General features: G+C 43.7%; 1 protein-coding gene across 1 annotated transcript in view; it reads right to left on the reverse strand.

The window, feature by feature from the left end:
- The window catches only part of AASDHPPT (aminoadipate-semialdehyde dehydrogenase-phosphopantetheinyl transferase), a 28,169-nt gene extending 14,820 nt beyond the window's left edge, over nucleotides 1-13,349 (reverse strand). Inside the window, exons 1-2 of the mRNA XM_081910092.1 lie at nucleotides 12,176-13,349; nucleotides 4,649-4,874 (exon numbers count right to left, since the gene is read on the reverse strand). Of these exons, the coding sequence (XP_081766218.1) occupies nucleotides 4,649-4,874; nucleotides 12,176-12,358 (409 nt within the window). The 5' untranslated portion in view covers nucleotides 12,359-13,349. The remainder of the gene's footprint in view (nucleotides 1-4,648; nucleotides 4,875-12,175) is intronic.
- Between the last annotated feature and the right edge of the window lie 114 nt (nucleotides 13,350-13,463).

Below are 13,463 nucleotides of genomic sequence, written 5' to 3' on the forward strand. Positions count from 1 at the left end.
ATAGAGGCAACAGAGTGGGGGGGGGGGGAGGGCAACTTCCCAAGAATAATAAATGCTTTATTTTAATTTCAAATAAAACTTATAAAAAGCTAACCCATTTATCTTTGGAGTGGTTTTTTTTAAATAAAAAAACATATTTATCTGTTACCCTGCAGGTTAGATACAGACTTCTGGGTCACAAAAGCCTAGGCATGAGGTACCTATTTATAAAATGGGATGAAGTGACAGAAAAAAAAAATCTTTTCAGCAACTGTGCTGCTAAATATCTCATTAGCAACATAAACGTAATTAATGTTTTATCTGTTATGAATAGATTAAAAAAGCTGTTGTGCAGCTCATACTCCTTATGTTCATAATTGAAAGCAACAATTTCTTATCTCCCCTCAAACAGAGAAGCAACAAACGCTTTTTTTCTTATGCGGGGTGGGGGAATAAGTCAAATATTATCACCATCCAGGGCACTAAATAAAGGCTTTAGATCTCTGAAATGGAGGAATCCTAGGCACATGTACCTGGGAGCAAGACCCAGTGAAACAGCAGAACTTAACTTTCAAGTATTCATGCCCGGGAATTGTCTGGGAAGAGAATAATTGGCTGCTAGAATCTTCATGTCTAATTTCCTTCTGAATGAATCGTATCTGAACTTCGCTCCCTCTCTAGAGTGTTCATTTCAGGGAGCAGACAATCCAGCTTTGCGTCAGCAGTTGTAAAATTAGTTTTAACTTATTTTTAATTGATTTCCCCTGGCAAGGGATAGATGATAACTGTTAACTGACGGGGTAGGATAAGCCCTGAGGACGGATGATAACATTAATGTTAATGACTAAAAATGTTAGGGGGGAAGTGAAGAGTATTTTGAAGGCACCGAGAGAGGGGTGTGCGGTTTCTGGTTTGCTCTAGGCCCACATTTCAGAAGTACATCTTAAAAAACACACACACACCACAAAAGGTATCTATGTCTCAGGTACTTAGAAAAGGAAATACCATCCAGGGCATTCCAAGTATCAGTCCTTAGTGTGCAGCTATGAATTCTATAAATCACTGCAGAACCTGTCAGCACATTATTCTTACAGGTAGGGTGGTATTCATGAGCAGTTTTGAGAAGCAATAGGGCATGACTCTGCTATTTTCCCCCTCCCTTTTGACAGGTGTCCTGCAGTATTTCCAAGTGCACAACAGGAAATTCAACAGGCATAGATTTTCACTACTGCATTCCCATCTTCCCAACGGCAACCATGGGGAAGCTTGAGCCTGAGTTTAACTCTTTCTCTACTCTACTCCCATTGTTTTTATATATAAAAAAACCACATCTCTGCATGGCACCTGTGGAGGCCTCCCTTAAAATCTATACAGTAAAGCACTTTAAGCTCCACTGATGAACAACAAAAAAAATTAAGTTCAGCTGAATATTATCAGGATAATAAGCGCTAGCCCGAAACTTTCCACCATGCCACACTTCACAGCTAAAAATAATATTCTGTATGCCCTGCCACTCACAGAAAATAATCTTAATGCAATTATTCCCATAAATGAATGCAAAAAACCAACAAACTGGAAATGTTCTCATGCTGTGACTGAACATACTTCAGTTAGACCTCTGATGAAATATGCTGGTGGGATCATGATGCAAATGAAAATGGAAAAAATAAAAGCAGCAGTAGCCATAGGAAGTAAAATGCTTTAATTGCACCAAAGAGGGACTTATGGAAGAATCCTATCTGGGAAGATGGATGGGTTAGGATCCAGCTGGGTTATACTGATGAAACTCCCTCATCCTTGGCTGGTATACCTCTCTCATCCCGGCTCAGCCAGGACCTAGCTGGCTGAACTGAGCCCAGAAGATCTTCAATCTTCCCACACCCCACCCCACACCCCACCAAAAAGAGATAAAGACAAAGCAAAGTAATTAAGGAGCCTAGTCTGAAGAACAGATCTCCACTACAAAAATACCTACTCTATACCAGTTAGATTATCATGGTTTGCCCCAAAGAATCCTGGGAATTGTAGTGTAGCAAAGGTGCTGAGAATTTCCTGTTAGAGATGTCTATTCGTTCCCTGACAGAGATACAGCTCTTAAAGAAGAGAAAATGGATTGGTTATTATAGCATATTTGGGTGCCAAAATGGTTTTCACATATCATGACGAGAATCCCCTTTTCAGTGTGGCGGTTTTAATGTTGCAGATGGCTTCATCCGCAAGTGCTTAATGTTTTGGAATCTGAATATCGGAACAGATGGAAAGATTTTCCACGGATCAATAGTGCCACCCTGTGGCTGCTCCTAAGATAAAGAAAAATACAAATCCCTTGTAACTCTAGTTTTTGGAACATAAAGCCTCTTTCCTTTCTGGAAGGAAAAACACCCACCCACACCGTTCCACAGAATTGGGTTCAGCCCAGCCTTTCGTTTTCCAGAGAATCATATTGGTATCGTTTGGTTGTTTGTTTACATGAATTGCTTAGCCCAAGGCAGGGTACATACAACTGTATTATAAGAACTTGGTGCTTGAGATTACTTTTCACTGCCATTTCTTTTTTCCCCCTCATCTGTCATGTCTTTTTAGATTATAAGCCTGTTGCCAGGGACCATCTTAGTACTGATATTTGCCACACCCCAGCTTTTTCAGCTCAAAGGTGAGGTAGAAATACCTTAAATGGGCAAATAAATACTGTTAGGGACTAAACCCTAGAAATTATAAATGGCAGGATTTTGAATATTTGGAGTACTCAAGGGAAAATTGCAAGTCAAGTGGAAAAACACAAGCTAAGCTTCTGTTCCAAGCTAGGGCCTCACCTAGGTTAGAGGTATTAACGTGACAAAAAGTGTTGATGGCCCATCTGAGAGGAATACTGGGCCTAGGCAGACAGAGGTTGCCATGGTGATGGGGTATGTGTTTGAGGTGACAAGAAAAGAGAGTTTTTAGAGCAAGGTGTGCTGGGAAGAGGAAGGGGGAGAACAAAGACTGGGATCCATCTTGGGCAGGCTGGCTGGGAGAGATGCCTTTGACTCCCTGGTTGTGGGGGACCAGCCCCTCTTGAAATGACCATGCTGTAAGACAGGCATCCCCAAACTCAGCCCTCCAGCTGTTTTGGGACTACAACTCCCATTATCCCTAGCTAACAGGACCAGTGGTCAGGGATGATGGGAATTGTAGTCCCAAAACCAGCTGTTTTGGGTGGAGTTTGGGGATGCCTCCTGTAAGGTCTGGACTTCCTCCACATAGACTGAAGGTGTGAATATGTGAATAAATCATATTTCTTAAAGCTTCGACATCTCCACCACGTCTTCAATTCTCCAAAGCAGCACAAACCCTGGGTGAGCGCCTGGAACCCACTGCTGGTGGCGCCCAACTTCTGTAACAATACGTACACGCATACATTCAATAAAAACATTTCAATCAAAATTAGAAACATGCCAAAGGTCTCTTTGGCATGTTTAAGTGTTGAATTGTCTCTTTAAATTTGAAGGTTCATTATTGTTCCACAAGATGTGTATTTCTTTAAGGGCCAGAGCAAATAACATGACCTAGTTTTACAGCTGTGAAGCAGTATAGCAGGTGCGCTGTTAAGTTGTGTTAATTAAGCTGTGTCAGCAATTGGGTATAGTATATAAAGAGCAGCACCTAGCTCTCTCAGTACCCTGGTGGTTGGGTTGGTGGGTCATGCTTATTGATATATTATAATTAATGTAAAAGGAGTTTTTGTTTGTGTTATTAAAACCTAGCTAAAGTTATTTTGTGTTCCTTGTCATGTGTGGTCTCCCCAGTAAGCTCTCTGCAGCGCAACTAATCTGCAAATAGCCAACACTAAGAAGGTGATGGACTATATGGAACTGGCGGAAATGACTGGCAGAATCCGAGACCAGGGAGAAGAGTCAGTGGAAGAAGACTGGAAAAAGTTTAAAGACTATTTACAGAAATACTGTAAAATTAATGAATGTTAGAAAAATGTTGGAATGAAGTTATATGGCTTTAGTAGAAATGTTATAAGGAATTAAGTATAAATAGATTATTAGAGTATTAAAGGAAAAAATAAGGCTAGAATATGTTAAGATAATTATAGGATAGAAAACAGAGGAAGATGGAAAGGAATTGCTGAAACAATTAACAGAAGTGGAATACAAAAAGGGAGGTGCGAGGAGGTCGTTGAAATAAGTGAATGAAAGATAAGATATTGAAATTGGTAGATGTGTTTAAAACTGTTTTTGTTTTGTTTTGTTAGTTTAATGTGTTAGTGTTATGTAGTGTTTTTGTATTGTATTGTTCTTTTTTTTTTGTAGTGTTTAATTTGTTGGAAAAGTAATAAATATTATTTTCAAAAAGAAAAACAAACACTAAGAAGGGCTGGGTAAGATTCCCTCCTGAAACCTTGGACAGCAACTGCCACACAGTGTTGTGGGCAATGTTGAGCCAGATGAACTGATGGTCTGGCTTGGTATATAAGTCAGCTTCCTGCATTCCTAAGATTGGAACAATTCAGCCAATGGCAGTCAGAGACTGTGAACGAAGGAAAGCTCAGCCAATCGCTGGCACCTCAAAAATCCCTCTACAGTGTGTGTTGAAATAAATGAGCAAAGTGGCTTCTTTTTCCTTTCCGAGGGCACTGTAGATTATTAATTAATTTTTTTAAGAGTGACTATAGTACACTTACCTGGCATGCTCGTCTTCGTAACGTCAATGCCAGCTTGACAGTTGGGCTCGGCAGCAAGAACAGCATAATTCCCTTGATGGGAGACATTGAAGCTGAAGCTGGAATGGGCACTGGTTAAGTCATTTGCAAGGACAGGTTTGCCTTTTGAAGTCCTTTGTAACTTTATTTCATTCCAAGGAATCTTCAGCTTCTCTGCAATTAATTTTCTTATCAGCAGCCGGCCAGCCTATGAGGCAAAATGAACAAATAATGCACAGCAAGTAACTGTTCTGTGTAAGGGGGGGGAAGGGGGGAATATATTAAGATACCATTTGCCTTCAAAAATGTTTTGACAGTTCATTATAGAGCACAGCTATGCTTTATATGCTTTTAAAAACAGAATTAAAACACAACTTTGGTAATCTTCATAGAACTCTAGTCCAATGGTTGCCATTAATTTGATTCTGAATTGATTTTAGAATGATATGATTTTAGAATGTATTTCAATTAATTTGATTTTGATTTTATGTAAACTGTGTTATTTTTACTGTTGTTAGCTGCTCTGAGCCCAGCTTCGGCTGGGGAGGGCAGGATATGAATTAATAATAATAATAATAATAATAATAATAATAATAATAATAATTATTATTATTACAAGTTGGGCCAAATATTACAGCTACATTATAATAGAATATAGAATAGAATAGAACAGAATAATAATGCACACACATATATACATTTGAGGGGTCTTAATATATCTATATATCTATACACACACACACACACACACACACATACAGTGGTACCTCGGGTTAAGTACTTAATTTGTTACGGAGGTCCTTTCTTAACCTGAAACTGTTCTTAACCTGAAGCACCACTTTAGCTAATGGGGCCTCCTGCTGCTGCCACGCCGCTGTAGCATGATTTCTGTTCTCATCCTGAAGCAAAGTTCTTAACCCAAGGTACTATTTCTGGGTTAGTGGAGTCTGTAACCTGAAGCGTATGTAACCCGAGGTACCACTGTGTGTGTGTGTGTGTGTGTGTGTGCGCGTGTGTGTGCATATATATATATGTATGTGTGTGTGTGTGTGTATACACACACACATATATTCCACTCTTCCTGCAAGAAAGACGGAAACAGGGGCTGTCCTACTTTATACTCACAGCAACCCTGAGATGTAGGCTTGGCTTAAACCCATGTTTCTCCCATCCGTCCTATACCCTCCAACCCAGCCCCCATATGCCTCGGCCTACAACTCCCTCAGCCATGCTGACAGTGAATGATGGAAATATCTGGAGAGAACCAGGCTGGGGAAGCTGCTCTAATTAATACACTGAAATAGAATGGTAGCAATGATGGAACTTACTGTCTATACACATGAACAGGAGAAACCAATGGCTGGTCCTTAGTTTGTCAGGAAATGGTTCACTTTTATTACATTTTCAAATGATGCATTTAATGAGGAACTCATAGGCATTGCTCTCTATGATTTAGCAGTGAGTTTGCACTCCACACACCCCTCCCAGGGCTATTTTTATGATTTAGAAAAGTATTAGAAAGATTGCACTCATATATTATCCGCTGAGCACCAGCACCACCTATAGCACAGGAGATAATACAAGCAGCAAACAGAAATCCCATTTTCACATCTGCCTACAGAGCTGATTAGAATGGACCATACCACACAGTTCTGCAGTGACTCAAGCCGATTTACATTTCATTTATTTTAAAACGTCGGCTGGAAGTAGACATTACAGAGCATGCATGGATGCCACCGAAGAGCCTGGCATCTACGTCTCCTCCTCCTTTCAACTCTTTTATTCCATTACATAATAAAGTTATAAAACGACCAGGAGGCATTACCATTGTAGGGGCAGTTCTGGGAGGAGAGGAGCTAAATGAAAGCTGATCTCAGCCAAGACCTGGAGCCATAATTATATATCTCTAGGCAAAAACTTTCTCTTATAACCAGGCCTTTGGCCTTTAATTGGTATGGCCTTTTAGAAGTGGGTGGGGTGTTTTTAATGTATTTCTATTTCCTCTTGATTTTAATATACCTTTGTGGGAGGGTTTGTCTGTCTGTTTGGTTGGTGGGTTGTAAGTCGCTTTGTGCTGCCCCGGGCAGGATAAATTGACCATCAAATTTAATTTAAAAAATAAAAATGATGGCGATGAGGTAAGACGCATTTGCCGGAGCTCTTCTTGAATCCTCCTTAAATTTGTGTTGTGGCTCCCAGCCTTTCAAGTTCTTGCTGAAGATTGTACCAGGGTGTTGGAGTCTATGCTAGGAGTTCACATTGCCGATAACTGTGAAGCCTGCATCGTAAATCAGCTTTAATGAGCAGATAATTGTATTCTCCGGCAGCCTTGGAAGCAGCCTTCGACTCACTGTTTTCTCGCCACCTCACATTCAGCTGTATTGCTATTTCTACTACTTTTTATTACCTTTTAACCACTGCTATTATAAAAGAACTCATTTCAAACGACTCATTTTAGACGACTCATTTTAAACGACTCATAACGATGGGTCAAGGCAAACGCCTAAGAGACTGTGACGAGGCTTTGCCCTCCCCAAGAGCCAAACAATCAAAAACCGACCCCCCCGTGTCTGGCAAATGGAGTGACCCCACAGAACACTGCTATAGGGTGAAAACCCAGAACCGTTTCTATCCTTTAATGTCCCCAGAAACAACGTCAACACCAGAGGAATTATTTTCACCTCAGATTAAGGCTGCGGACAAGCTTGGAAGAGGAGGGAGTGTCCCACTGGGGGTGGTACGGGACGCCGGAACTGAGGACTGCGCAAGACAAGAACAACATGAACATCTCCATCTTGTGGTCAGAACCCTTAATTGCATATTCAAGAAGATCGATGCGCTATCCTCCCAGCTATGTAACCTCGAACAGAAAATTGATAACCTCTGGTTAAAGCCTAAATGGCTTTGAGCTTCTAGAACTCCCCGCCTGCCCCTCCCTGAAAGGAGGCCGCCCTAAAGGGGGCCTAATAATAGGCATCTCCCTCAACCTACATTCTAAACTTACCCTAGTACAGGCCTTGCCTCCTTACGCCCTTACTGGGCTGATTGCGGGGGAAAAGATCTCACTTCTAGTTACAAATGTCTACTTACCACCTGGGGGTTCTTCCCCCGAACTTGGCTCTAAATGGGGCTCGCTAGAAGAGCATCTGCTCTCATGCTATGTTAAGTTTCCTAATACCCTGGCCATAATAGGTGGAGATTTTAACGCCCGCACAGCAGCAAACTGGGACGCGCTGACCAAAGCCAAATGGTGGGTTACCCCAAACCTTGATAATTATGATCTGGATCATATCATGAGGAGAACTTCTAAAGACCACAGAGCAAATGAGGCTGGAGTACTCCTCTATCAAATGGCCATCCGTTTAAATCTGGTCCCCTTAAATGGCACATGTCTCCCTGACATTCCTGGGGATTTTACCCACCTGAGCGTTAAATCAAACAGCGTCCTCGATTACCTGTTGGTCTCCAGGGATCTACTTAAGTGCATTTCCACCTTTAAGATCGAGAATATACAATCTAGTGATCATCTTCCCCTTGTAGCCAAGCTCTCCCTGAACTGGCAGCCGAAGGCCCATAGACATGCGACCCAGATGGTAACCAACGAATCTCTCCAAGTAAGAGGAATCAAATGGTCGGAGACCCAGGCTCAAAGGTACCAGGAATTCTTTCAAAAAGTAATCCTCGGGCCCCATCCTAACATAGGCTCTGCCTCAGACGAGCATAGCATAGTGCTGAAACGCTTCCACCATCATACGACTGATCTTACGTCCTTCTTCAGATTACCACCCAAAATATTAAATCGAAATGAATATACTTACGGTGCCCCCTGGTATAATTCTCAGTGTAAACAAGCAAGACAGCGCCTCCGTGCTATATATAATGTATATAAGACCTCCGATGCAGCTACTCTGCCAGCTAGTTATGCACAAGCCAAGCTAGCTTACAAACGCACGCAGAAAATTGCCAAACGTGAGTGGCAACACAATCGCTGGCAGGCTTTGATTACTGCTTCAAAATCACACAGATCCAGGGAATTCTGGTCTTTGATCAACAGAAGGGTGAGGAAATACCCAAGGGCAGTCATCCCTGCACCGACATGGGAATTGTTCCTGAAGAAATGCTTCTCACAGGCAGATGCTCCCTCCGACCACCTGACGCACCTGTTTACCCACCTACCTATTTGGCCTCCCACCGATCCGGACGAAATAGCCAAGCTAATAGCTCAGCTGAAACCGGGTAAAGCCCCAGGGCCCGATCTGATCCCTGCTGAAGCCATTAAACTACACCCAAAATGGTGGGCTGGCATCTTGGCCAAAACCTTTGATGCAATCAACGCTTCTGGCCTCATCCCCAAAATATGGAAGGAGGCCATTATAGTACCAATTCATAAAAAAGGTTCTCCAATGGAGCCGGAAAACTACCGTAACATCAGCCTCCTTTCGATCATAGGGAAAGTTTATGCCAGCTTTTTGCTGACTAAACTATTGTGATGGGTAGATGAGACTAATCAGATTGGCCACGAACAAGCAGGGTTCAGAATTAAACGCTCTACAACCGATCATGCGATAGTTCTTTACCATCTGGCACGAAAGTACTCCTCTCCCCCCCGGGGCTACCTCTGTGCTGCCTTCTTAGACCTAAAGGCAGCCTTTGACAGCGTTCCTAGAAATATTCTATGGGAGAAACTTGCGAAACAGGGCATCGATAGAAGACTCCTATGGCTTATAAGTCAGCTCCATGAAGGTACCCTTGCTAGAGTGAGACTTACCCCTGCGGGCGACCTCACAAATTCGATACCAATAAACAAGGGAGTGCGCCAAGGATGCATATTGGCTCCCTGTCTATTCAACCTATTCATCAGCGACATGCGAGCACCCCTAGTTAACTCATCTCCAAGTACACACGCGCCTAGACTTGCGGACTATCGCTGCCCACTCCTTTTATATGCGGACGACGCGGTAATTCTATCCTATACACGTGTTGGACTAACCAGAGCTTTGAAGATCCTTGCCACATATTGTCAACTCAACCAATTAACCATCAACCATGCTAAATCCAAGATTCTGATTTTCTCCAGAAGCCGGAGATTATACGAATGGAAGCTTGGTGGAGCAAAAATAGAGCAAGTCCTAAAATTTCAATACCTAGGAGTTATTTTTCAACACAACTTGGGGTGGAAAGCTCAAATTCAACACCTACTTAACAAGGCCAAAACTTTGTCATATGCGCTCCTCCGATTCTTTTTTTCGGATGGAGCTTTGCATGTTCCCTCGGCCCTAAAGGTGTTCAAGGCAAAAGTGGTTGCCGTGCTAGCTTATGCTGCCCCGCTTTGGGCCGTGATGACAGATCTTGCTCCTCTTGAGACACTGCAAAATCAATTCCTGCGGCGGCTCCTAATGCTCCCCCTGTGCGTAAGCAACGCAGCCATGCGACTAGAACTGAAGATCGCATCCTTAGAAACTTGCCTGTGGAAGCAAGTCTTCAATTATTGGTTATCATTGTGGCATAGATTACCAAACCACTACCTTGTTCAGTGCTTATGGAGAGATGAATTCGCTAGCCTTTGGACTAGTAGAATTCATGCCAAACTCCTGAGCTATGGAATCTCTCCTTCAGATTCCCTAAAATTAGACCAAATTACTGCTCAAAGACTGATCCGCCAAAGACTGGATGACATCGATCTACAGCGAAATTATATGCTGGGGGGAGGTGTTTGTTCACCCCAGAACATTGGTGTCACTTTAACTTACTGTGTTCCATCATACCTCTCCTCCCTTTCGACTGTTGCCCACAGACTGGCCTTCACCAAAGCGAGGTTCAACGTTTTTCCCTCCAACGTCCTGAGACATAGATTCTCAAAGGGCCAAGCCCCCGCCGCGTGCGAATGTGATAAGGAGACGCTGGAGTCGCTCCAGCACATCATGTTCACTTGCCCCCTGTTCAATGTGCCACGGGCAAATTTGTTGGGATCAATCATACAGAAACTAGAGGGTACCCCACCAAAATTCCACCTTGCTCAAATTTTGCAGGATAAGGATACCCATACGACCCTGAATGTGGCTAGGTTCCTGGTCGCTGTCCTTACCCAAAAGCGACGCCAAGGAGCACTACAAGCTAACTAAGGCGTAGTATGCCATTCCATTTTATAGTATTTTATTGTTACTGTGGTGTTTTAGCGACTGTTTTTTCCCCCCTATGTGCACAAGCTGTTATTTATGTGTTGTTTTTACCTGTATGGGCCTATGGCCGTAATAAATATTATTGTTATTGTTATTGATGATGGAGAGAGATGGTTAGTTTCTTCTGCATCCTTTTGATATAGCCAAGTGGGAGGTGGCAACTGGGAAAGGACTAGAGAAACTTAAGTTTAAGGGCTGAATGTGGCCCTCCAGGGATCTATCTGGCCCTCAGAATGCTCTCCAGGCCACATCCCTTTCCCCAGGCCAAAGCCCTCACTGGGCTTGCTTAGTACCCTCCTTGAGTATTTTTGCCAGGCTGGAATGTGTCCTTGAACTCAGATATTCTCTCCTGCTTGTCTGGATGGAGGATACAGAGAGGAGTGTTTCAGTTTTTGTAGAAACTAGCAAGCTGGATAGCTCAGTCAGTAGAGCATGAGACTCCATCTCAGGGTTGTGGGTTCCAGCCCCACGTGGGGCAAAAGATTCCTGTGTTGAAAGGACTTGGACTAGATGGTCCCTTCCAAATCTATGATCTCTTTTATGTGCGAAGGCAAAATTAAGCATTCTTTGCTCTTCCAGCATCTACTTCTGGCCCTGACCAGCACTGATTTCAGCCCCCAGAAAGCTGCTTATAAGCAAATGTGGCCCTTTGGGCTGAAAACAGTTCCCACCCCCTGCTCTAGAGAGTGGCAATAGACAACAGAGGACCCACCATCCAGTCATTTTCATTTTGCAAGTATTCAAGATCAAAAGCAGGCTAAAAGAACCCTCCATTTAAGGAAACTCAATGAAGGCCCAAACGCCCAATACCCTGGAGCCAACGCTATGCTGATGGGGCAGTTTGGCACTGAGATCCAGCGCCGAGGGCCTTCTGGCGGTTCCCTCATTGTGAGAAGTGAGGTCACAGGGAACCAGACAGAGGGCCTTTTCAGTAGTGGCGCCCGCCCTGTGGAACGCCCTCCCTTCAGATGTGAAGGAAATAAGCAGCTATCTTATCTTTAAAAGACATATGGAGGCAGCCCTGTTTAGGGAAGTTTTTAATATTTAATGCTGTATTGTTTGTAACACTCGATTGGAAGCTGCCCAGAGTGGCTGGGGAAACTGAGCTAGATGGGTGGGATATAAATTAAAAACTATTATTATTATTATTATTTATTATTATTACAGCAGTTATCAGCATAGGGGACTGGGCAGACTCTATTGGTTCAATCCATCTCTCACTTGCAAAAGTCTTTGTCTAGAAGCACCACCTTTATGCTAAAATAACAACTAAGAGATGAGAGATATTCATCTCAGCAAAGTATATCTTAAAATAAGAGAATAAATATACCACTGCAGCCTTGGCATCGCGACGGAAGACAAACTGTTCGACGCGCTCTCTTTCTTCAGGCTGTATGAGGCACATGGACAGCAACCAATCCTCACGGCGAGGGACCCAGGTGCCATAGGAAAATGCCCAACGTACTCTCTCCATAGCAAGACGCTCCAAGGAAGCCACAGCACACCGGAACATATGTTTTAAAACGTCAGCCCGAGGGGTACACACGTGGCGGAAAGGGGAGAGAAATAGGAGGCTGACAGAACTCTTGGGCCAGTGAGTTCTGGGTTCAAATCCCTACTCAAGTTAGGCTGTTGCGTGAATGACCATCTTTCAGTCTCTCGCAGGGTTGTTGTCAATGCAAAATGGATTAAGGCCCTCTCCATGTGAGGTCATTGAAGGAAGGGGCAGGATCAGAATCATATAAACAGAACGATGCTCTGTCTTTACTCCAGCGTAAACAAACGCCTCCTCTGCCCAGACCGCAATTCTGCAAGCCCCATTCAATTTAGTGGGGCTTACCTCCAATCAGGTGTGTTTAGGATTAGGAACTACTGTACTGAGGAAAGGGAATAAAGGATTTAAATGCAAATGCACCCCAAAGTTCTTCTCTCAAGGACTGGATTTCAAGTGGGACCCCTTGCAGTTTTCAAAACCTGCTCCTCTTGGCATTACTTCGAGACATTGCAGCTGACAATGGGCCAAAATGTACACGAATAGACAAATTGTTTCCCTTCTTTTGCTAGCAATCTAGGCAGGTTTTTTTTTTTAAGGAGAGGGGAGAATGCGTTGCTCTCCTGTGGAGAAATAGCGCTGCTGCTGCTGCTTCCAGGAGGGAACGGGGCTGGCTGGACTCGAACATCCGAAGTGCTGGGCACTGAGCGTAGAGATGCTCTAGCCTATGGCTGCAATTCTTAACCCCACTTACCTGGGAGTAAGCCTCGCCGAATTCAACGGGGCTTACTTCAGAGTATAGGCGTGGTTTAGGATTGCACCCAAAACTTTTTAAGCCAGTGGACTCCAAGGCTGCAGGAAGCCCCGCTGGACTCAACGGGACTTGCTTCCGAGTAATCAGGACAAGCAGTCCGCGCTGCAGAACTGCAGCAGCAAAACTTGAGGGGAAATAAAGCGCAAGCTCCGCAGTGCGCGTGGCTCACTCTCCCCTCTGCTCGCTCCCTTCGATGAAGGTTCGAAAAAGAGGAGGAGGGAAGGAGGGACTCGCGGAGGTTAGCGACGGAGAGGAAACGCAGCAGCCAATCGGGAGCCGATGCAAAACACGGCTGACCAATCACCATCTCCC

This window comes from Podarcis melisellensis (genome assembly GCF_964234715.1).
Source record: "Podarcis melisellensis genome assembly, chromosome: 4".
Classification (NCBI taxonomy): Eukaryota; Metazoa; Chordata; class Lepidosauria; order Squamata; family Lacertidae; genus Podarcis; species Podarcis melisellensis.